The 25,432-nt window shown below is 38.9% G+C and overlaps 1 protein-coding gene across 1 annotated transcript in view; it reads right to left on the minus strand.

The window, feature by feature from the left end:
- The window catches only part of IRAG1 (inositol 1,4,5-triphosphate receptor associated 1), a 1,344,613-nt gene that overhangs the window by 72,484 nt on the left and 1,246,697 nt on the right, over positions 1–25,432 (minus strand). The window contains exon 22 of the mRNA XM_044059494.1: positions 48–164. Within this exon, the coding sequence (XP_043915429.1) occupies positions 48–164 (117 nt within the window). The remainder of the gene's footprint in view (positions 1–47; positions 165–25,432) is intronic.

Genomic DNA, 25,432 nt, shown 5'->3' on the forward strand with positions numbered 1-25,432 from the left:
AGCATGTACTTCTTCTTTGAACCTGAGTTCAGTAATTACAGTCTTACCCTTTATTATAGGCTTCTTCTAAACTCTTGGCCTTTTTGGGTAACTTCACTTCTGGTTGATTGCCTTGACACAGTGCAGGGGAGTCTGTATCTTGAATGCTGTCTTCTCTTAAACTGCTAAAGAAACAATAAGTATTAAAATGTGTGAAAACACAATGCCTTGCAGGACACAAATATGCTCTTGTAGTGGAAACGAGAAGCTGTGCCCAGACATGTTCTAGGACATTTTAAGCTGTTCTAAACATCTGACTAGCTATATTTTCTAGTTTCATGGGTTCTGAGTATTTTAAAGTTTTCAGCATTTTTATTCAGACATGACCTTCTTACTTAGTCATAAATGGTATATGTTCACCAAGGGTAAAAGTCATTATAGTTCTTAGTATGGACAATAACTACGGCTAGATAGCCACATTATGTATACTTTACAGCTAAGATCTATAGTATTGATATTCAGAATTCAAAATCCATACTTACGAAATTTGTTTCAGTGATGGCTTTCTGATATGTGCCTATGCATGAGCACTCGTGTGATGTGTGTGTGTGTGTGTGTGTGTGTGTGTGTGTGTGTGTGTGTGTGTGTGTGTGTGTGTGTGTGTGTGTGTGTGTGTGTGTGTGTGTGTGTGTGTGTGTGTGTGTGTGTGTGTGTGTGTGTGTATGTGTGTGGAGGGAGGTGCTTTATGTCAGCACCTCTCTATTAGAGTCTGTCTATACCTTCTAGGAGCAGGGATTGTGTATTCTCCATCTTACTGTATGTATACTATTGTACTAATTACTGTATTTTGTTATATTTCTATGTTGCTTTTCTCCATGGACCTCCTCTGAATTGGGCTTTTAGCCCAGTCGGACTTTCCTGGTAAATAAATGTAAATAAATAAATACATAAATTTATAACTCTCGGACACCACACTTCACCACAGCTCATTGTTAGGCACCATCTCCTTTGTCTGTTTAGTATTAATTTATTTTTCTTTCAGTGTGCAACTTCGGGTCTTGAAATTCAGCACAGATCTCATAGCTTAGATCTTTGTTGAGAGAAACTCATCCTGGACCATTACCTTGCACTCAGGAAGGGGCCTGTGTATCTCAGTGAAGATATGAGCAACACTGTGCGAGGTCATAGCAGGGAAAACTGAGTAAATACGGTGCAATGGATACAGTAATGACAATACACTCCAGTATTATTGCCAGAAATATGTTAAAAACAAAAGCAACCAGGGACACGTTAAAATGACACTGGAAGATAGTACTCACAGGTCTGCAGGTGTCCAGCCCAATGCTGGGAAATTGCAGAGGACATGTATGAGCAATACTAGAAATAATAATGCAAGTGGCTTAAAGCCAAAATGACATCTGTCTGCTCAGGTACTCAGAGATGAAAGGAAAGGCAAGTTAAGTGCTGCAAACAGCTATACACCCCTGGAGCTTGGAGTGTAAGAGCTATGAACCAAGGTAAACTTGATCATTTTAAGTATGAGGTGACTGAAATAAACATTTTTGTCCTTTTTGCCATTACTACCTACTGATCTTCCAGGCTCCATACCTCTCCTGACCAACTAACCCATTTGTGCCTTATCACTGGGCAAGAGTCAGCAGGGAGAGGCCTTCTTTCAACCATCAGGAATGGTTAGGCTTTTTGCTTTGCTGAACATAATCTCAAGCCCACACCTACAGGTTTATGCACATGGGGAACTCATGTAATAGGATGAACATGAAAGCCATTCCCTTTCATCTGCAACAGGTGTACCCTTCAAGCAGTCCCTCCCAGGAAGCAGTGTAGAGGTTTCCCCAGTCCCCACCAAAGGCATTTTATTGGTTTTATGTCCCTTAAAGTGTATGCAGCTCCCTTCACCTTTTCAGAGAGGTAAGCAGGCACTCCACTTCTTTCTTCTCCCTCTCTACCTGGCACCTCCAATACTTGGGCCACTAAACAAACCCTGATTGCCTTGTTTATAGTAAGGGCTCTATCATTCTTCACCATGGAGCTAGGCTTCCTAGGTAAGAATAAACATTAAAATCTTGGGAATTAGTGAACTAAGATGAACAGGAATGAGTAATTTTACAACAGATAATCATCAGACCTTGTACTTTGAACAAGAATCCTGAAAAGAAATGGAACAACCTTCATAGTTAATTAAAAGGCATCAAAACTAGTGCTGAGGTATAACCCCCCAAAAAATAATAGAACAATTGTAACTACTGTGTTTTGAGTGGGGGTAGCTACCCTTATTGAAAGCTGTTTGGGGGTGCAATCAGCAGTTGCTGATGGGGCAGAAGTGCCACACTGGTATGATATCATTCCCACTTAAATAAATGGTAATGCTGCATTTATATTTTGTTTCTCAGTATGTTAGTAACAGTCAAAAGCTCATTGCAAGCAGTTTGTTTCAGTTACAGCTCTGAACAAATTTAATTTTTTTTGGACATCAGCTTTAAGATATGAGTCTGGGGAACTATCCAGGTTATCAGATGAACTAGCTATGGTTCTTAATGACAGAATGACCTCAATCAGATGCCAAAGCAGCTCAAAAACACAGTAACATGAAAATCAAACAGTCCCTTTCTAGTTTCTGGGACATTTTGCTGTGTTTCTGTGCTGTCATTTTTTTTGTTCCTACTCAACTTATTCATGCCCTACTTAAGAAACTAAGACCCACCACCCTGGCTGCTGACCTCCTCCCAGCAGACTATCTGCAAAAGGCTGCTGACACCATAGCATACCCCATCTCAATCTTGATCAACAGAGCTATATCTGAAGCTATTGTACCCACTATATGGAAAATCTCCCATGTCATACCTCTCCATAAAGGAGGCAGTTCCACTGAACTGTCACACTTTAGACCCATAACTATTCTATCACCTCTAGCTAAAATTATGGAGAAGTGTGTACACATACAGCTTGTGCACTACCTCACACAGAACAAGCTGTTGTTCAACTTTCAGCATGGCTTTAAGCCGCACCACAGTACTACTTCTGCCCTCCTCTCTTTCTCTAATGTCATTAACCACAACTGCAATAATAACAAACTATCCTCAGCACTCTTTCTAAATCTATCTAAGGCTTTTAACAAGGTTGACCACAAAATGTTTATAAATACCTTGAAGGCCTTCTCCTTAAACAACCATGCATTCCAATGGTTTCAATCCTACCTGCAGGGCAGGCAACAGGCAGTCCTATGGCAGGACAAGCTATCATCTCGCCTACCCATCACATTAGGAGTCCCCCAGGGCTCGATACTAGGACCTCTTCTTTTCTCCATCTTTATCAACGACCTTCATTCAGTCATCCCAGATGCTACCTGCATTCAATATGCAGATGACTCCACCTTGATTTGTTCTGACACCTCACCAGCTACTTTATTCATATTAACCCAAAATACCTTCAATACAGTGGAAAAATGGCTCTCCGATCAACATCTAATCCTAAACCCCGACAAAACTAAGCTGCTCCTCTTCTCCCCCACATGCAGGACCCCCCTGCCATCCTTCAACATAACCGCTAACAATGGCACTATCATCTCCCCAGAAGCCCAAACTAAACTACTGAATTTTGATGCATATATCACTCAAACTATCAAAACCATTAATAAAAAACTTGGCTCTCTTTACAGAATCAAACATTTCCTTACCTCACTTGCTAGAACTGCAATTGCCCGTTCCCATCTACTATGAACTGTTCCCTATGCCTCACCTCTATTCTCCAATTTAAACAAAACAGATCTTAATAAACTATCATCCTGCTATAACCACATTGCCAGATTTGCTACTTGTACAGTCTACCGGACACACCACTGTCACAACCTAAATCGCCTAGGATGGCTTGAACTGCCAAGCCTACTGCAGTTCAATCAGCTAATAGTGTCAGATAAAGTCCTTTACCAACCAGAAAATACACCTGCAATATTATCAGCCCCTACACCAGCACCCGGCCACTGCGATCATCCACTAGACTCCTAGTTCAAACATACAAATCCAACTACTCAGCAGGGGGCTCTTTGTTTGTCAACTCTGTTGGAAAAACATGGAACAGACTCCCAGGTGACTTGAGCCTAGAAACCAAACTCAAGCAATACTTCAAAACTCATTGGTTATGTCCTTGCACTAACCCTGACTAGTGACCTCTCTATTACTTAGGTGCCTTACCTTCAACTACTTCTAACTTTTTTCTACCACACCATTTCAGGAAGGGTCAATTGTATAACTGCTGCTCAATGTGTCTTAAACCTGAATGTAATGTTATGTAAATATAACTTTGAAAATAATGTTATGTTTTGTAAAGTGTTTTATAAGTTAGTACTATATGCGCTAAATGCTGGTAATGCTTATGACTGTAATCTGCTTGAAACTAGAAATAACTAAATGTTCAATGTGTATTATTATCTTGGAGCTTTTCTCCCCGGGCCTCCGCTGAAAATGGACATATATCCAGTCGGGCTATCTTGGTCAACAAATGCAACATAAATAAATAAATAAATAAATAATATTTTGCCTACATGGCTAAGCAAGGTTTGTGTGTGTGTGTGTGTGTGTGTGTGTGTGTGTATGTGCATGTGTATATATAAACACACATATATATATATATATATATATATATATATATATATATATATATATATGTTTTATATTAAATTCATCATAGGTGATTGGAATGATAAAGTTTGTAGCCAAAGTACAAGTGGAATAACAGATAAATTTGGCTTTGAAATAAAAACTGAAGTGAGACAAATAGTAGAATTCTGCTAAAATAATTCACTGATCATAGCAACACTCTCTTTCAACAGCATGGGTCAGCTTTACACGTGGATTTCAACAGATGATCAATATTAAAATCAGACTGAATATGTATTTTGCAGCAAGAGAGAAAATGCTTTATATAGTCAGTGAAAAAACAGACTTCATCAAGGGATGGGCTGTATTGTGTTATTTTTTTTTTTGCAAATGTGTCTCATACCTTCAAATTCCTATCAGAAAGTTAAGAATTAAAAAAAAAGAAATAAGAATAGCGTCAAGGCCAACTAAATATAAAGTGGATAATATTCCAAGTGAATAAGTAGTGGAGGTGTACCCCTCAACCTCTCAGCACAAGAAATCTGGACAAAAGCTAAACTAATGGGAAATAAAGATACAAAACTAGGGACAGATTTTACATTTTCCTCTTATAAAGTTAGAAAGTTGCTATTATAACAGGTTTTGCACTGTATGTATTTTCAGAAGGATATGAAGTCTGAAACTCAAATGTCTGTCATTATTTACTGACTTCAATCTTCAATGACGTACCAGAAAAAAAAACATATTTTATGAGGAACAGACCAAAAATAAGAGACACAAATCTGGACATTCTGCGAAAATCTGGACAGTTGAGAGGTATGGGGAAGAGAGTAAGGGGACTGGTCCTAGTAGACGGAGCACTTGAAGAAATATGGACAGACGTTTGTGATATTGTTCAAAACCTACCAGCAAGACATTTGCAAACATAAAGAAGGTTAAGAAGGCAAAATGAATATCTGTAGATGATTTAGCCATGGCTGAGGAAAGGAGAGTAAGAGGCAGTGCTTACGTGGAAAATGTAACAATCTGACTGCAGAGTTTCAGGACAGTGTAAAGAACTGGAAACAGAATAATTAAGATGTTGGCTCTTCAAAATCATTGGTGATATTAAGGGAAACTTCCAGAAAAAAATGAGTATGGTATAAGGCAAAGATGAGACCTAGGAGAGGCAGAACATGTTGAGAAGATTTGGCAGGAATATGTGAAATCTTGCAAAATGAGGCTGGTACAGTGCTACTCACAATCTGTAAGCAAATCTGGAAAACATAAACAGTTGTCATTGGACTGGAAAGTTTAAGCTGTATTCCAGTCCCCCAAAAATGTCAGCACTAGAAATTCCTCAGATGCATGCTTTACATGATAGCAAGGTAAGATGCAAGATCCTGCAAGCTAGACTACAGCAAATATATGGACCAAGAATGCACAAATGTACAGGCTGGTTTTGAAATGAACAGAACCAAAGCTGTAGCAGGACTAGCCTCCCAGTGGTGTAAAGCTTGGCTCTAGATATATTTCTTGGAATGTTCTTATAGCATGTTGCTTTAAGAAATTGGTGAGAGTGCTTGAGTCATGTGACTAATTACAACTGAATGCAAGTGTATTTAAACTGATATATTTTTGAATGTGTTATTAGCATCTGAAGAAGCAGGGTTACCTGTGAAAGCGCTCATGGTCGACAATTAAAACTTGCTTTTACTCTGGAGAATTCAGCTGTTAATGAGTCCATTTCCCTTTTTGGATTATTTTATTTTTTAATTTTTATTGGACTCAGATATCTGGATAGGTTGGTGGGTGTTTTTATTCTTAAATGTACACACAGTTCACTCTGTAAAACCAATGACAATTTGACAACGTGAACATAACCCATGTACATACACACACACACACACACACACATATATATATGCATGTATATATATATGCATGTATATATATATATATATATATATATATATATATTTATATACATATATATATATATATATATATATACATATATATATATATATATATATATGTATATATATATATATATATATATATGTATATATATATATATATTTATATGTATGGGTTCTCGGCATTTTGCCAATAAATGCAGGGATGCAGACAGTGTGGTTTAATGTTGATTGTATGCATAGCCTAGCTGTCAAAATGTCAATGGCTGGAAGGGTAAGAGTGTTTGTGTGTGTGCATGTGAGTTAGGGTTAGCGTTGGGGAAGAGTGAAAGATAGGTGCTGCATGTTTGGTGTGCATTTGTGTACTTTAGGGTTAGGCTCAGGGCTAGGTTTGCATATAGATATTGTGTTGTTTGTGTGGTTGTGAATGTTTGTGTGTCCGAGTGTGTCTTGTGTAGTGGCAGTGTTACATGAAGGTTTTTATGAAGGTATTGTGTAGGGTTGGGGGAAGGGGGAGCATTAGGGTTAACGTTACCAGGAGGGTGGAATAAAGCTTATATTTGCTTCTTGTTTTTCTTTTTTTTTTTTTTCAAATTTTATCTTTTTTTTTTTTTTCTCACAATCAATAAGGACTTCAGACTTAATAGACTTCAAAAAGGAAAAGAATGCCAATACAAATTATATTTATTATATCAAGTATATAAAAGCAATAGCTGTTCCTCAGTCTCCCCCTTATGTTTAGTTTTCTCCTTCATTATTAAGATAAAAGGTTGAGACAATATATAGTGGTTAGACACTATTTTGACAGTACTGAGCTGAGGAGATAGGGTGGTTACACAAAATTCCCGTGAGTCAGTTTACTTATTCATTAATTTCACACAGCCAAATACCTTAGGTATATAGTCGCAGGCCTACAAGTGGCTATAACTGATGGTCACATCTGTGTGTGTGTGTGTGTGTGTGTGTGTGTGTGTGTGTGTGTGTGTGTGTGTGGTTATATGTATGTGTGGGGAATTAAAATAAATTAATGTTGCCAGTAGTTATTATTTTCATTTTATTACATTCTGATATTTCAGGTATATACAGACAACAAAGCTGGCTTTAATTGCTGGGTACAGGGGTTATCTGTGGATGAATGTGATGTAACACTGTTTACATTTGTTCAAGCTAAGCAGTAATTTTTTAGCTTTGCAGAGGTAGTGTAGTTTTGTATGTAGCCAGCTAGAGGCTATTTTGAGACAACTGGATATCTGAGATGTACATGTTCAGTAAAGTAGCTGTAATTGAATATGGGGTTTCTCTGTGATGAAAATGATTGAATGCATGCTGGAGAGGGTTTGTATTTAAAAGTATAATGTTGGACATATTTTTTTTCACTTTACATCACAGTCAAACATCAGCATTGTACTCAGTGACTGCTTCTGGCAGTCTGCGCAGGATGCATGCCACTGCAGCTGAATATTGGAAGATTATTGCACTGAGTAGCTTTGCCATTTAAGAGCACTTTGTTCACTGGTTGTGCATTAGATTATTATTCCTTCTGTGTGGAGTATGAATGTACTCCCTGTCTCTGTCAAGAGTATTAATGAACTCCCTGTCCTTGTGTGCAGTATGAATGTAGACCGTCTCTGTGTGGAGTGTAAATGTTCTCCCTATCCCCTGTGAGGAGTATTAATGCACTCCCTGACCCTGTGTGGAGTATGAATGTACTCCCTATCTCTGTGTAGAGTATGAATGTACACCCTGTCTCTGTTCCTGTCTCTGTGTGGAGTATGAATGTGCTCCCTGTCTTTTTGTGTAGTATGAATGCACTCCCTGTCCCTGTGTGTAGTATAAATATACTCCCTGTCTCTGTTTGGAGTATGAATGTACTCCCTGTCCCTGTGTGTAGTATGAATATACACTCTGTCTCTGTGTGGGTTTTACTCTTGTGTTTTGATTTCTTCTCTCAGACTATCAGCTGTATAATGTATGACTCTGCCCATTTTACTTTTATTTTCATCTTAGTCTAACACCAGAAGGGCACACAGAATGTACCTTTCACTCTCTTTCTGTCTCTTTGGTGATGCAGGAAGGCTGGCACTCTTCTCAAGTAGGAGTTATTGATCCTTACATTTGTCTTCTCAGGGTATTGAAGAACTAATGTTTTGTAAGCTTTGACCATTAAGCTTTAGACACAACTTGTTTTTCCTTGAAAGAAAATAAATATAGGACTGAACTTTTCCCATTACTTGTTATTTTTTGTTCATAACATCATTAAATCAAAAAGTTGCAAAAAAGCTCTAAGATATACCTTAAAAGCATTTAGAACCCTATAATTTCTGGGTGCTCTGGAGACCCAGATCCCTAGATTAATTCAATTGCTTCCTCCAAACTTATTCTAGTAGAATCTTCACAAGTTAGGGTGTATTTAAAGCATGTGTAGAGCTAACTGAAATGTGATAAAGCAAGAAAAAAGTAATCCATCTGAACAGTGTGGGAGCAGAATGTGAGGAAAGCAGGAGAGGGGTGCAGGGGAAGTGCTGCGGGGACTAGTATGCAACAGGGAAGCCCTTAGAGTACTTTGTCTAGGGCTCCCTTTTAATTAAGGCTGGCCTTGTTGACTGAAGACATGTGAGATAAAGTGGCTATAATGAGTGCACACACCCTTACTTTGAGGTCACCAGCTGCCACTAGAAATGTTGGAAGCAAAAATGCAATGATCAGAAATCTACAAAGTTCTGTTTTGTGGATAACCTCTGCTGTTTACATAACACCATAGGAGGGATGTAAGTGAAAAAATACAGCATGGTTGAAAGAAAACAACCCAAAAGACAACAACACATTACAAGGTATAGACAATGTGTGTGCTTTGGACTTAACATTATCGAAAATCAGTGGACCAGTAAAGGTGCAGAGAAAAGATATGCTAATTAGAAATGTTACAGGACAAGTTAGATGAGAATATGAGGGATGAAATAGATACATAATAGCTGTATACCATGACCTACTGATTCCAAAGGCTAGAATGAAATGGTTTCAATAAATGGGAAAAGATGCCTCTGAAACAGAATGTGTTGTGTGAGGAAGATACTAGAAGTTTAAACAGGGAACATTTAACTCCAGGAGGAAGATTGCTGAAAAGATAGTCTAAAATTTCTAAAGAAATGACAGATGAAGACACAATTAAACACAATTATTTGGTTACTCAGGATAGAGTTAGGTAAAAAACATAGAATGAACAAATTTGTGAAGAAAACATATATATCTGCATGGGCTATAAGACTGAGGCAAAGTTTCTGGAAATACAGAGATTATTAAAGGTATTTAATAGTTAAAGAAAATATTTGAGAGAAGAATGCTAAATCATTTTAAGTAAAGAAGAACAAAAGATTTTGAAAAGCATAAATTCATCATTCTAATATAGTGGCTGGCTGGATTTTTTTTTTCTTAAAAAGAAATTTGTAGCTTGGAGAAATGTTGCTTTCCAGAACGAAATTCATGGAAAAAACAATGATTTTCCAACCATATTTCCTACTCATCTTTTTTGAACACTATGATAATTTAATTGTGATTTATTAAAAATGCATTTAATTGAATTATGCTTGACTGAAAATGCATTTCTTATTGGAAATACAGCTCACTGAATTGTGTAATTCATTTTCAAGCATAAAGAACAACTCTTGAGTTGATTATTAACTAGATGCAAAGAGCAATGTCCCCCAACCTGTGGCATATTTGCATTTTCCAAACACTCATGATTGTTTTCATTATATATTTTTATTTAACATTTGTTAACCAGATAGGTGATCCTGGTCCAAGGACCTATTTCAGTTACAACCCAGGCCAGAGAGGCCAGACAGATTTTCATTTATGAAGTTCAAGTTTCAGTGAATAATTATGTTTTTAATAAACTAAGTGACGTGTAACTGAGTTACACCAAACCTGTTGATTTTACTTCTATCAGTTCTGCTTTTCTGAGGTTGTTTGAACAACAGTTGCTATTGTGTCTCAGTCCTCTACTCCCAGTATGAAACTGTCTTGAGCTGCTACAGAAGTTCACCTACTTGTTTATGTAATTCATTTGACAAGTACCTACCACACCTATTTCAGATAGATTCCTTCACAAATCAAAGTGCAAAGAAAATGCATGTATTCATCTTTATTGCAAGCTTTCATGGGAGTTATACAGATTTCCCATAAAGACTGACAACTATTTGCAAATTGAGTAGACTAGGCAATGAAGATGCTAGCAGACCCTTTCAGTAATACCGTTTTTTTCTTATTTTAATTTTATTCTCTTTTATTGGTTAACAAGGCAAATCAACAAACTTAAGTGCCTCTTTTCAAGTTCAGCCTGGGAGAAGTGTCTACTTAATTGACCTTCTCAGATACAGACAGTTATCACAGTTCTTCTATATAACTCCTAACAGAAATTAAAGTGAATTGAGAGAATTTCTTTCTACACAACACATATGATTCTCTTGTTCACTATTTTTCTTTAAAATTCCAGCTTATGCCTGCTTATTAGTTTTGTTTTATCTAAGTCATACAATATAGTGTTGAAAATGTCCATTTTAGCAGACTACTAACTGTGTTAAAATCATGTACAGCAGCTTGATTTGTTCTATCCAGAGTCAAATCTAGGAAAAGGCACCCTAGGCAGCTGCCTAAGGCCTGGTGCTAAGTAGGGGGTCCCATCAATGCAACCAGACCTATCTGTCAAGAGAACATTAAAACGATTTACTGAACTGATGAGTTATCTTGGTCATAAAGTTCCACAATGTGCATGAATAAATACATTTTTGAATTGAAAAAGGCTCCCCATGTATCACAAACTTCTGAACTTCTCCAAGTCACAAAGGATTTTAAAGACATTTTTTGGGAGGGGGCAGCGTAACTACCAGGAATTATTATGGGATCTCTCAGGTCAACTGAGAGATAGCATGGAAGCCAAGGAACAAAAGTGTATGTTCTGGAGGAGACAGCATAAACAGGGATTTTAGTAAGCTTTTAAAGAAGATAATTTAAATATTCCAAAAACAAGTAAGTGTACCTAGTCTATTACTAAAAGTTATTAACTGTCACTGTGAGAAGAAACTGAGGAAAGAACAAGTTACTATAGCCATGACTCATGTAGCTCACAAGTTTGTTACTGCAGTCAGTAACACAATACAAATAACATCAAAGTAAAAAGAACAGAACAGAAGCCTGCAGCAACAAGAAGTCTCAATGCTTGCACTTGTAAAGTGAATTCTTTGTTCTTGTTGCATTAACTAAGTGCAACTTACATGATAACATTCAAGCCCAGCTTTGACATAAACCTAGCATGCATTATCTCATTCAAGCCTCTAATGCTGTTTTTTCTTGCTTCTATTTAATAGCCCTTCCTTCTTGTGGCATTTGATATCTTTTTAAGTAAGCTTTTTTATATGACTTACAAATTAATGGCGGATAGAAGAAATTACAAGGTAACAAGTATGAGCAATAAAATGACACAGGAATTGTTACTCTGGGATGTCCTGCAGTCATAAATGTAAGCAGGAGCCAGACAGGGTGAAGGGGGTGGTTGTTAAAGGTTGTGATCTAATCAGGTGATTAATTTGGCAATGCATTCATTGAGGATTACAATTCTGGGATGGTCTTCTTCATTCATTCATACAATCACATCGGTGAGGTTGTTTAAATGAATTGAAATAAATGCGGAAATGTTGTAATAGTGCTCTTTAATTTTAGACAGAGGATCTTTTTTCTTTTGTTTTGGGGTATCAGTCTAGGAAGCCAGCTAAGTTAGCTATTGCTCTGTCTGCAGTGGAGATGTAAATCAGTGTCTGTCACTTGTTATTCATAATTTTGTATTTAATAGCTGCATGTCAGTTTTTTTTGCATTTGCATTCATCCTCTTATAACTTAAAGAGCTACATGCTATTGTGGGGCATGAAATAAAATGTCTGGGTGGGAGAAAATAAAATATAATGTCAGTGACTGCAAAAACTGTTGATACTGCTAGCTGTTTGCTAAAAATTATGTAGATTGAAGTGTTTTCATATCACATAAGTACTTCCAAAATCAAATGACTTACAAACTGCTCAGTGGAACTGGATGACACTTTTGTGATGTCAAAGACGACCCTGGCATTAATATTTGCACTATAGGTTGTACATCTTGAGACACATGCAGTGTTATTAAGATGGTTAATTATACAAATGCGGACAATGTTTCTTATTTCTCTTAACGTTTGAATAAAGAAACATTGAGAAAGCAATGTCTTGGTGTCAATATGAAAGCTCAAGTCTGTCTCAATAAAAATGTTTTGACAGTATAAATTTTGAAATTTCCAAAATATAGAATGTTATTTGTGAAATTTTAGGGAAAATGTAATTTTAGGTATGTGTGCATTATAATATAGTACTGCACTATTATAGAGACTGTAAACTTATTCATCATTATCACTGCAAAGAAAAGTTTTTAATGATATTGCTGTTTGTCATTAATACCATTTACTGTTAAAAGGATATTTGCATTTGTTTGCATATGTTTATTAATCTGACTTTTCAGATATGCCGTGGAGTGTAAGGATGTATATTGACTGCTAGAGTTGTGACATCCATGCCATGGCTCAGAGGTGTCAGTGAGTAAAACGAGGCATTAAGAGGTGCCATGAACAAGACAGAGGTGATATTTTAGGACAAGCTTTGTACAACAGAAGCAGAAGTTTATGCATTTGAGAAATACCTAGGCTGGACATGATTCCTGTCACAGAGTAAGCTCCAATTCTAAAATAGTAATAGAAGTAGAAGTCATTAAGCACCCACTGTTAGAGTAATAGTTTGGGAATAGAAACCCCCAGTTTTCAATCCCATCCCTTTCATAGCTGTTCAGTGGGTAGTGTTGATATATGCTAATGAAATTAATAGTCACTAGCAAATGAAACTTATAGGGTAACTTATTTTGTTCACCTCTGGGAGCTAATCATGTCTGCCCTGTTAAAAAAGAGTGTCTGTTACTTTGTTTTGTCAGTTTTTTCCCTACTCACTCTCACTTTTAAGACCCTTCCTTACTTAGTTGACACATTTATTCCCTGCTGACTGATTATCTATACTACCAGCTGACATGACAGTCAAGTGGAGGCAAGAGATTATACACGGGTAGTTCAGAATTTTTGTTATGTCCTACCCACTGTTGTGACTCACACCCAGCATGTGTTGAAGTCAATGTGGATCTTGCCTGTGGATGATGGAGCCTCCAATCTCTGTCATAAACTCTACCCAAGCAGGGGCGTCCTCTGCCGTCCACCACATAGATGAAATAGCAAAATACTGCTTCCTCCCACCCTCATCTGACTTGTCAGCCATCTAATCTGCTAATTAGACTTGAATCTGGACCCCATCTTTGTTTGCAACAGAATTGTCCTTTGTTTGCCATTTTGTGTCTCAGTCACTGTGTAGTTCACATTCTTACAATCTTGTTCAGAAAGCATGCCTTTCCCCAAAATAGCATAAAAAAGTATACAGAAAATGTTATAATAACGTGACCTTAATTCATGTTCATCCAGGTAAAGAGGGGAGAAGCCATACAAACAAGAAAACTTGGTATCAGCACTTTAAACTTAAATACTCTGGTAGAACCATTTTGGTTAATGCCTGCAGCTAAAATACATTATCAGCAATAATCTGGCAGATGAGCAGAAGATTAAGGCTGCTAACAGGGTACTTCCTGTGGACCATTGATCACCTCAATCTCCATTTGCCTAAATGTGGGATTCTAAGCAAGTCATTTAACCAGACAGTATCTCCTGGCTGAGTCTGATCCATGTGGATCAGTGTTCTATCTTGGTTAACAACTACAAATAAATAAATAATAGTCTGGTAGTTAGGACAGAGGATTAAGACCATGAGCTGTTGACAAGCTACACCCTGGGGTACAGGATTTCAATCCCTCAGCCTTCATTTGCCTGCATTGTGACCTTGACCAAGTCACTTAACCACACAATGCTTTGGGCAGTTGGGAATTTGGGCTAGTTTTCTGGAGTGCATGCCTAGTAACTACCTATAAATCAGTATCATGGTGACTACATATTTATTTAGCTTAGTTTTACTTAATTGGTGCTTTTGTGTTACAAATCTTAAGTTCCAGTTCCAGTGCCAGTCTAGGGTTCCTTTCATCTCAGCCAAGTGCCATGGATTGCTTAATATTATAGGTTCATAGGTTTATAGGTAGGTACTAGGCTATCGGCCTTGGGGCCTATACAAGCCCAGCCAAAAAGGTACCCTGGCTTTTGCTACCCAAGAAAATTATTTTCCTGTGCCACTGTCAGGCAGAGCCACAGAGGTGATCCCCGGGGTGAATTTCCTATTTCCCATCCAATCATCAAGATTTTTCTTGAAGAGTGCTAATGAGGAGCTTTGTTTGATATAGATAGGTAGTTTATTCCAGAGTATGGGAAGTCTCTGGGACAGGAATCTATCCCTCCGGCATGTTCTGTTTATTGTGGTGACAAGGTTTAGGTCCCTAGAGCATGTAGCTTGTAGGGATTTGGATTTCATTAAGTGGAGCATGTCCAGCAGCTCTGGGTTTGACATAGCTTTGTATGTTTGGCAGAGATCACCTCTGAGTAGGCGATATGCGACGGAGTAAAGCTGGAATTTTTTGAGATGGTCTGCATAGGGCATCTGTTTGAGGCCAGTAATCCTCTTTGTGAGGTATTTCTGTGGCCTTTCCAGTTGTTGTAGATGTCTTGTGAGGTACATACCAAAAGGGGCATTGTACTCTATAATGGGTCTAATGAGTGATGAGTAGAGGGGAACAATGACCTCTTTTTTTCTGGATGAGAAACCTTTTGTGATGAGATGTGCCACGTAGAAGGATTTCCTGACTACTGTGGCGATGTGATTATCAAAGGAGAGACTACTGTCCACCTGTGTCCCAAGGTCTCTTATCACACTTTCGGTGTTAAGTATACTACCGCCTATGTTGTAGTTCATGGGTACAGAGTTTTTACCAAAGGGGACGACAATGCACTTTTTAGCATTGAGCTTAAGGCCATGGCTTTGACACCAGGCGTCTGTCTCAGTGAGGCCCTTTTATAGGATGTCCACATCGTTAGGAGTTTCGATTATGGCTCCTAGTTTGCAGTCATCTGCGAACTTCGTTAGCCAAAGACCTTCTGTGTTAGCCTGTACTTTAGAGAAGTAGATACCAACAGGAGAGGACCCAGGACTGAACCCTGTGGTACTCCACTTGTCACTGGTCTGAAGTCAGATTTGGAGTCTGCTACTTTCACAGTGTGGGTTCTGTCAGTGAGCCAGTTGGCAACCCATCTTGTGACATAGAGATTTATACCTAGTTTAGTGAGTTTATCTATAATTCCAGAGTGGGGGATGGTGTCGAAAGCCTTGGCAAGATCTAGATAGGCTGTGTGAACCACCTTACCCTTGTCTATGGCTTTGTTGACTGCTTCAAAGAAGTCTATCAGGTTTAGGAGACATGATCTGCCTTTTACAAACCCAAACTGGGTGGGATCCAGAGTGTGGAGATTACCAATGTCTTTGTTTATAAGTTCCATGATGATACGTTCCATGGCCTTGCAGACCAGGCTCATCAGGCTAATGGGGTAGTAGTTCCCGGGGTCCGTGGTGGCTCCCCCCTTGTGAAGTGGGATAACCATTGCTGTGCGCCATTCAGCAGGCACAAAACCTGAAGTGAGGCTATGATTGAACATGGTACTTAGGTAGGGTGCCAGTTCATTCTGTAGTTCGTGTAGAACGCAGCCTGGGATGCTGTCTGGTCCCATGGATGCTCTGTTCTTGGCTTTGGAGAGTGTGGTTTTTACCTGTGCAGCCGTGATTACAGGAAATTTGCATTCTTCCGGTATAGAGATGGGCTCTTTAGGGGGTGAGAGGGGGGGTAAAGTTAGCACTGAACCTATCTGCCAGGATGTTGTCAATATCAGTTGGGTCTGTATATTTAGTGCCATTGTGCTGTAACTCAGAGCAGATTTGAGTGTTGCCATTGAGATTCTTGACGTAGCTATAGAATGCTTTGTGGTTGTCTTTAGAATCAGTGGCAATTTTGTTTTCGTAACTAGCTTTGGAGGATTTTCTCAGGAATCGCAGCTTCTTACTGAGGCTGACCAGGGAGCTCCTCCACTCGTGAGATTTTACTCTCTTTTGCAAGAGTTTCTTCCTTCTGTTGTACAGTTTGTTTATGGCAGGGGACCACCAGATTGGCTTCCTTTTTTTGGAGGATAGCATATTGGTTCTGTTTGGGATAGCATGATCCATGCACTCATGTAACTGCTTATAAAGTGCAATTGTGTAGGATTCAGTAGTCGTAACTGTATTGTCCATCTGCATGGGTGTCATAAAGTTCACCACTTCTGTCTTAAGAAGCATGAAGTTGGCTTTGGAGAAATTTTTTACCATGGTTTCCTTAATGGGGTTGGAGGCAGTATGTGGATATCTAGGGTAATTAGCTTATGGTCGGATCGGACCAATGAGGCGTTGACTTCAGGTGAGGAACACCAGTCACTCATATTGGTAATGACTAGATCTAGGATATTGTTGCCCCTGGTGGGGGTGTGGATAAGTTGATCCAGGGCATTGGAGTTTATGAATTCCAGAAAGCGTTGAGCGAAGGAGTTGGTACATGAGTAGTTTTCCCAGTTAATGGGGTAGTTGAAATCGCCCATTATTAGGGTGTTTGGTTGAACCCTAATATTTTCCAGTACATCAAGAAAAGAGGAGTGGGAATCCTGGGGCATGATGGGTGATCTGTAGCAAGCTACAATTTGGATTGCAGTTTTGTCCAGAGTTAGTTGCACTTAAATAACCTCGGCTGCATTATGCTCAGCAACTAGCCTGGAGGTGGGGATATCCTTAATGAATATGGACACACCTCCAACTTTGGTGTTCCAGTCCAATTTACATGGCCGAAAAGTGTGATATGAGTTATAGCCTGGTAGTGCAGCGGTGCTCTCTGGAGCCTTGAACTAGGTCTCAGTCACTGCACAGATATTGATGTTCTCCATTTTAAGGAGTGCCTCGAGTGAGTGCATTTTGAGATTTAGACTTCTAGCATTGAGTAGCATCTCCCTCAGTTTTTGCTTGCCTGTTCCTGTTACGGTGGTGAATTTGTCATTTGAACCTTAACTAAAAAAGGCACTATAGGAGTGATAAGAACCTTAGCCAGTATCCAGAATCCCAGGGGTGACAGGTGCAGGCCATCTCTGGCAAAGCATCGTGGTCTGTCGACCATGTCATCCCAGGCAGACAGATACTGGATCCCTTTAGAATGGCACCAGAAGCTTAGCCAATTGTTGAAGTCAATCATTTTGTCCTTGTACTGTGGCATCATTTTGGGTGATGGCAGAATGCTACTCAAGGCTAGGGTCATACCTGCCTGGGCTACAAGATCGGAGAGCTCTTACATGTCTCTTTTCATGTAGTCCATGGAGGTTCGTCTCAGGTTGTTCACACCAACATGGACAATGACAGAGTAATATTTGTACTTGTTGTGGAGTGACCTGAGTGCATGGGTTATGTGGCGGATCCCGGCACCCCACAGGCAGCTGACAGTAACCTTCTCCTTGTTTAGCCTAGTGAGTGGGACATCAGTGTGCCTGACTATAGAGTCGACTATGACTAGTGTGTTGGGTACGTTGTTTTGCCTTATTGGCTGTGGTTGAGTGGCACAATGAGTCTGCGGGCTATGTGTCATTTGGGTTGTGTTGGGGGTTGGAGGTTGCTTGCATTTCTGTTTTGGAGGTCTCTGTTGCTTGAGCAGATTATTATTGAGAGCCTCCGCAAATGTTTTTGTGTTTCTATGTGTGGATTTTGGTGGTGTAGATTTAGTGAGACTATGTGATGAGTGTGGTGTGGTGCAAGTGTTTACCTTCTCCTCTTGACTGTCAAGTTCAGTCTAGATCGGATGTAGATTTGTCCAGCAATGTGGTAAAAGATGACAACAATAATATTACCCATTTGTTAACCAGTCTGGCCCACTGGGCACACAGTTCCTTTCCAAGTCAACCTGGGAGCAATATCTGGTCAGGTGACTTTCTCAAGGTCACTCAGTAAGCAAGGGAGTGCTAAGGGAATCAATTCCTGTACCACAGAAATTTCAGTTCACAGTCTTATCCCTCTGCAACAACTGGAAGCCCATTTTGTTGGAAAAAATATAGAAGAGAAGCAAATGTTGGTCCAACTTGTAGGCTGGCTGGGATTGTGACTTTCAGTTTATTCACTCAGTGAAGCCTTTGGTTTATAATACCACACCTTCATTCAGAAGTATGTATAGCAGTTCTTAAGATGCTGTTTTCATCATGTCTGTCAACTCATGTTTAACAGTGATTAATATAGCTTCTTCAGAGGCTGTCAAATTATGTGGCAATAGGAGCCTCTCTTTTATGTGAAGATGTTAGAATGCAACCATAAGTGAAATAATTCCATGATTTACTATGTTATGACAGTGAAGTGGAAGACCCTGGTCCTTTATTCTCCCTAGGGCCCCATTTCACCATGATCTGGCTGTGGTTCCACTCCTTTCTCATCCTATGCAAGAGTCTCCCCTAGCTGTCCGTAATCAGCCCATTCAGTTCATGGGACTGACAGGGCATCCCCAGGGTAGGGAGAGGAGTACACCCTATCTATTCCTGCCCAGCAAACCTCATTACTGCATCGGAGTTCTCAGCAATTGGTGGTAGGAAGCAGACCACCCATCAGGACCTATGGAGTGGCTTACCTTTTATCTCTTCCTGTGTGTCTAGCTAAGCTATGATAGACGCTAGGCTGGGAGAGAAATGTGTGTGCCCCCATAGACACCTACAGGTAACATGATGTTTTATAACAATATAATAAAAGCTATAAATGAAACACTGTGCTATGATGTAGTTTATATAAATTTAACTTTGGCACTTGAGAGGTCATACAACAAACACTTATCAATAAATTACAACAAATAGGTATCAGTGGATAGCTGCATAGCTTAGAAATAGGATATAGCAACTATCATACAGCAATTGGACAGGTGAAATTCTGGGTTACAATCAAGGTGCCTCATAGGACTCTATCCTAGGACCATTCTTGTAAAGCTTGTATCTTTCAGATCTATCTTTCTCGTCTTAGGTGTTCTATAGTCTTTATGCAGATGATTTGAAAATGAGCAAACTTTATATGTGTTACCAATAGGGCATGTCTGCAAAAGAACATGAATAAATTAACCATTTTGGGTAAAAGGGAATAATACATTGATACTTTCATCAAAAACAAAGCATGTGATATTTGGGAGACTTAAACTGAAAGATGAATATTTAATACATTGATAAACTGATTAAAACTGTAAGTTAATTTAAGGACCTGGGAATATGGGAAGATACAGCTTTGAGGTTTTTGTAATCATATCAGCCAATCGGCTAATAATAATTATAGGACTGTAGGTGGCACACGCAGTAAGTACATGTTCCCCAGCTTGTGTAATTAGAAAAGTAGGGGTTCTAATCTCACAGTAGTAAGCTATTAATCTGGACACTATTTAGAGTACGTCGCTGTCCCTCTTCAAAAACAACATTAATGACTGGATGGGAAACCACAGATTTGTCCCAGGGGTTCCACCTGTGTCCCTCATTGACAGGGGCAACAGGTGTTGACTGAAGTTTCTTTTCTGGGGATAAACTCTTGGCTAGGCTTGTAAGGGCCCTAGGGCCATTAGCCTAGTAACCTCCTATAATCCTAGATGCAACATTAACAAAACCTGCTGGAGATACAGGTTTGCCTCCCAGGGGCTGCCCTGTCTCTGGAATAGACGTCCTATACATGTCAAACAGGTTGTACAAAACGATTTATAAAGTGAAACCTGAAGTGATAAACGTATTGTTTGTAAGTTACATCAGACAAACTGTAATATGGAATAATAATACAAAACCTTATAAGAAAACAAGCATGAATAAATTGGAAAGAGTACACCAAATATATACAAGAGCATTCATGGATGTGCTATGCATATTTTATTTTATTTTATTTTTATTTTACATTTGTTGACCGGGCTAGTCCAGCTGGATAATTTCCATTTTCAGTGGAGGCCCGGGGAGAAAAGCTCCACAATTAAAACAAGGTTAAACATTTAAGCAACAATGCATACATTTTAGTGTAGTAGAAAATACAGCGAAAAAAAAACAGGTAAAAATCAAATAGCCTAAGCTATATATTCATATTTTTTTTTTTTTTTTTTTTTTTTTTTTTAGAACAGTACAGTAATTTAGTCATATCATCAAAGTGTTAGGTGGAATCCATGATAGAAAAGCAGGGCGATAATGCCATAGCTGTCACACATCAGTAAAAGAAATAAACCTAAGACAAATCATTAAATATAATTGTTTGGTGGCAGCAGCAAAGAAATGAAGAAGAAATGAGCTCAGCATGCACTTGTTGACATTAACCTTTCATTAAGTACCATTATTTTGGTATATAAAATTAATGGAAAATTTCTACTTGTAGTATGCGATGATGTTTGACAGTTTACATTTAAAATGAGTGGCGAGTGTTTCTATGGCATTTTGGGATGTGACCATGAAGGGGGAAAAAGTGACACCTCTTTAATTTGTCAACTACAGTGTTTTGTTTCTATTGTTCTTATAAATGTTTTTTCTTTTGATTTGGGACAGCCATGGCACTGGAAAGAAAAGCTAAGTAAAGTTTATTATTAATCATGTGTTTAGAAAATGCTTTCATTTTTAAAGTGAAATGCTTAACCAGCATCATACCGCTCAACCTCTTAGCACAAGAAATCTGGGCAAAGGCAAAAATAATGGGAACACAAAGGTCCAAAAATAGGGACAGAGTTCAAATATCACAATTAGACAGCTGCTAAAATAATAAGTTTAGCATCAGCATGCATTTTCTGTATGATATGAAGTCTGAAACTCAAATGCCTGTCATTATTTAGTGACGTCAATCCTCAATGAATTTCCAGAAAACCTTAACTTTTATGAGGGACAGATCAAAAATATGAGGCAGAAGTCCAGGTTATCTGTGAAATCTGTACAGATGAGCAGTATGATTAGCATCTGTAGAGAAATCTGGAAGCTGAAAATAAACTGTGCAGTCTTACACTTTCCATATTTATTAAAACAGTTTATTCACTTCTATCAATATAATCAATGTGTAAAATGTGACATAAAGCAGCAAGAATATTTTAAGATGCTTTTTAATTGTTTTCACTGTCAGTTTTGAGATTTGTAATTTTACCTGTAATGATTTCACTATGCTTAGGTAAGCAAAACAGCGGTTTCACTGTATCAGGAAGGGGCACACACACACACACACACACACACACACACACACACACACACACACACACACACACACATACAAACACACACACACAGTTTTTCTAATTCTGCAACTAAATGCTAATGAAGGACAGCTGCAGTTTCCCTTGGATGTCTATTAGTATATTGCTGAATTTGTATAATTTATAGGTTCATAGGTTGGTACTGGGCTATCTGCCCAAAGGCATATATTAGCCCAGCCACGTTGTGCGGTATTCACCGCCCCTTTAGTAGTTCCCTAGACCCTTGCACTAGCAGCTAGTACCCTTGGCCCCTATCTAGTAGTGCTGTTGGTGTGATCCCCAGTGTGAACTTTCTGTTACCCATCCACTCATCAAGGCTCCTCTTGAAGAGTGATAGTGAGGGGCTCTGTCTTATGTAGATCAGGACCCTGTTCCATAGTAAGGGAAGTCTCTGCGAAGGGAATCTATCTCTCCAGCATGTTCTATTCATTGTTGTGTTGAGGTTTCATAGGTTCATAGGTTGGTACTAGGCTATCAGCCCTAGGGCCTATACAAGCCTAAGCATAACAATTCCCTGGCTATTTCTTCCCACATTATTTACTTTCCTGGACCCCTGTCTAGCTGACATGATCACTGACGTGATCCCTGGGGTGAATTTCCTTTCTCCCATCCAGTCGTCAAGGTTCCTCTTGAAGAGGTCCAAAGAGGCACTCTGCTTGACATGTATGGGAAATCTATTCCAGAGTCTGGGGAGTCTCTGGGTCAGGAACCTATCCCTCCAGCATGTTTTGTTTATTGTGATGACAAGGTTTAGATCCCTGGAGCGTGTAGCTCTGAGGGATTGGGATTTCTTTAAGTGTAGCATGTCCAACAGTTCTGGGTTTGACATGGCCTTGTATGTTAAGCAGAGATCGCCTCTGAGTAGACGATATCGACAGAGTATAGCTGGAGTTTTTAAGGCGGTCAGCGTAGGGCATCTGCTTTAGGCCTGTGATTCTTTTAGTGAGGTATTTCTGAGGCCTTTCCAGTTGTTGCAGATGTCTTGAGAGGTACATACCAAATGGGGCGTTGTATTCTATAATGAGTCTAATGAGGGATGAGTACAGTGGGACAATGACCTCCTTTTTTCTGGATGAAAAGCCCTTCGTGATGAGGTGTGCCACATAGAAGGATTTCCTAACTGTTGTGGCGATGTGGTTATCGAAGGTGAGACCACTGTCCACCTGTGTCCCTAAGTCTCTTATCACACTTTCTGTGTTTAGTGTACTGCCACCTATATGGTAATTCATGGATACATGTTTTTTCCCAAAGGGGATAACTATACATTTCTTGGCATTGAGCTTGAGCCCATGGCTCTGGCACCAAGCATCTGTTTCTGTAAGGCCCTTTTGAAGAGTATCACAAATACATCCCTAGAGCGTGTAGCTCAAGTAGATTTGGTTTTGCTTAGATGGAGCATGTTCAACAATTCTGGGTTGGACATGGCTCTGTATGTTAAACAGAGATTGCCTCTGAGAAAGCAGTATGCAACAGAGAATAATCTTAGCTTTTTCAATCGTGCTGCATAGGGCAACTGTTTGAGGCCAGTAATCCTCTTGGTTAGGTACCTTTGTGGTTTCTCCAGCTGCTGGAGATGTCTAGCCAGGTACATTCCAACTGGTGCATTGTACTCAGTAATGGGTCTGATGAGGGAAGAGTAGAGGGGGCACCATTACATCCTTAGATCTTGATGTGAACCCTTTCGTAATCAGATGGGTCACATATCTTTAACTAAACTGAGGATATTGCACAATAAATTCTGTAACATTTGTTTCCTGTTGTTTTAGTTCTCTAACAAATGCTGATTAGGCTACACAAATACATATATTTTATTTCTAGTCAAACAAGTGAGAAATAAAGTAGCTTAGAAACGATACATTATGTAACACAAGAAGTAAAAAGCACATGGAGTAGATGAAAAGCAGTGCTATAGTTAGAAAATCAGATGCTTAGGAGAAACTTGCTTAAAAGAGATAGAAGTGAGGCAGAAAGTGCGATTTTGTGTGTGTGTGTGTGTGTGTGTGTGTGTGTGTGTGTGTGTGTGTGTGTGTGTGTGTGTGTTTGTGTGTGTGTGTGCTGATGTTTGCACACTCGTGCTCACAAAGGAAGGATTTAGATACAGCTGACTGAGTCATCGCATGGTTGAAGAAGGAAGTATGCTATAAAGCTGATAAGTTACCACAAACAGTCTTTAGAATGAGCATGTCACCAACCTGATTTCCCATCAGTTTGTGGGATTCTCATACAGTAAATTCACTTGACATATCAGATCCCAAGACAAAGTATGACTGATGGAATTTAATAAATTATCCATGATTATAAGACATAAGATATACACTAAACTGCAAGTAATTAATCTATTTCCATGTCTTTACATATTTTCTGAAGGATTTGAGGTCTGAAACTCAGATGTATTTCATTATTTGGTGACTTCAATCCACAGATCATCCCAGTCATTTGCCATAAAATGCCAAGTTTTATGAGGAACCGAATAAAAATATGAGGCCACAATCTGGACATTCTGTGAAAATCTGGACAGTTGAGAGGTTTCTCAGCATGTACTTTTCTATATTTTATTTTCTCCTCAGTGTCAACCTCCATTACATTATTCCCAAAATATAACTTGTAGACTCTTGAGTCACAGCTGACAATGAGTGCTCATTCTGTTCAGAGTGGTTAACCTTACCAGGTTATCACAAACCAATTAACTAGTTAGCTACGTAAGAAATTAGATAAATAACTGCCTGACTTCAGGAAATCAACTGCAGACAGCCATATCGATAAGGCAGAGGCCAAAATGACCAGTTTAAGTAAAGAGGATACAATGAGACTATGAAATGTGCTTCAAAGACAGAATATGTGATTTATGTATTTATTCTATGTTGACCAAGTTACTCCCATTAGATTACCGTCATCTTTTCAGGGAACACCTGAAGTGATCTTCATACTGACTAGGGGAAATTTAACCAAGACACTGTAGAACCTTTATTATTTGCAGAAGAGGAAGTGACACACCCTCAGGAGCTGCTACGTGACACACAGGGCTGCTACTGCAGTCCCAGGAATTCCGAGATGGAGGATAGTGCAGCAGAAATGGGAAGAGGAACAGGAGAAAATGTACTGAAGGAATGAGATAGCGATGAAATAATTATTACAGATTTGGAAATTGGAGGACTGGAGACACAAATGCTAGAAGATTTGGTGAATCAGACAGAGCCAAAGGAAGAAAAGGAGCAATGGAGTGACATGGTGGAGAGAGTCTTAAAGGAGAAAGAAACTGAGAGGTTTCTGAAAAAGGAAATAGCTGGCAAAGGGAAATGACTAGATGTACTCAGCTGGCAGAATAGCCACTTTTAAGGTTTTACCTCTGCAAGTGTTTTTTTTTTTTTTTTGTTACAAGAAAGAATAAGTTATGCATATGCACCAAAACAAGGAAGAAGTAAGAGGGGATAAAAATTTGTAGTTTCTCAACAGCTACAGAGATGACAACCAGTGATAAAAATAAAGAGTAAAAACAATGGCAGTGTGAACAAGTATGACATTATGGATAATATTATGTTTATTTAACATTTGTTTAATGGGAATGTCCAACTAGGCCGCAGCCTACTTTCAGTAGAGGCCTGGGGAGAAATGCTC

Source organism: Protopterus annectens, chromosome 17.part0 (genome assembly GCF_019279795.1).
Source record: "Protopterus annectens isolate FY-2018-M chromosome 17.part0, PAN1.0, whole genome shotgun sequence".
NCBI lineage: Eukaryota > Metazoa > Chordata > Ceratodontiformes > Protopteridae > Protopterus > Protopterus annectens.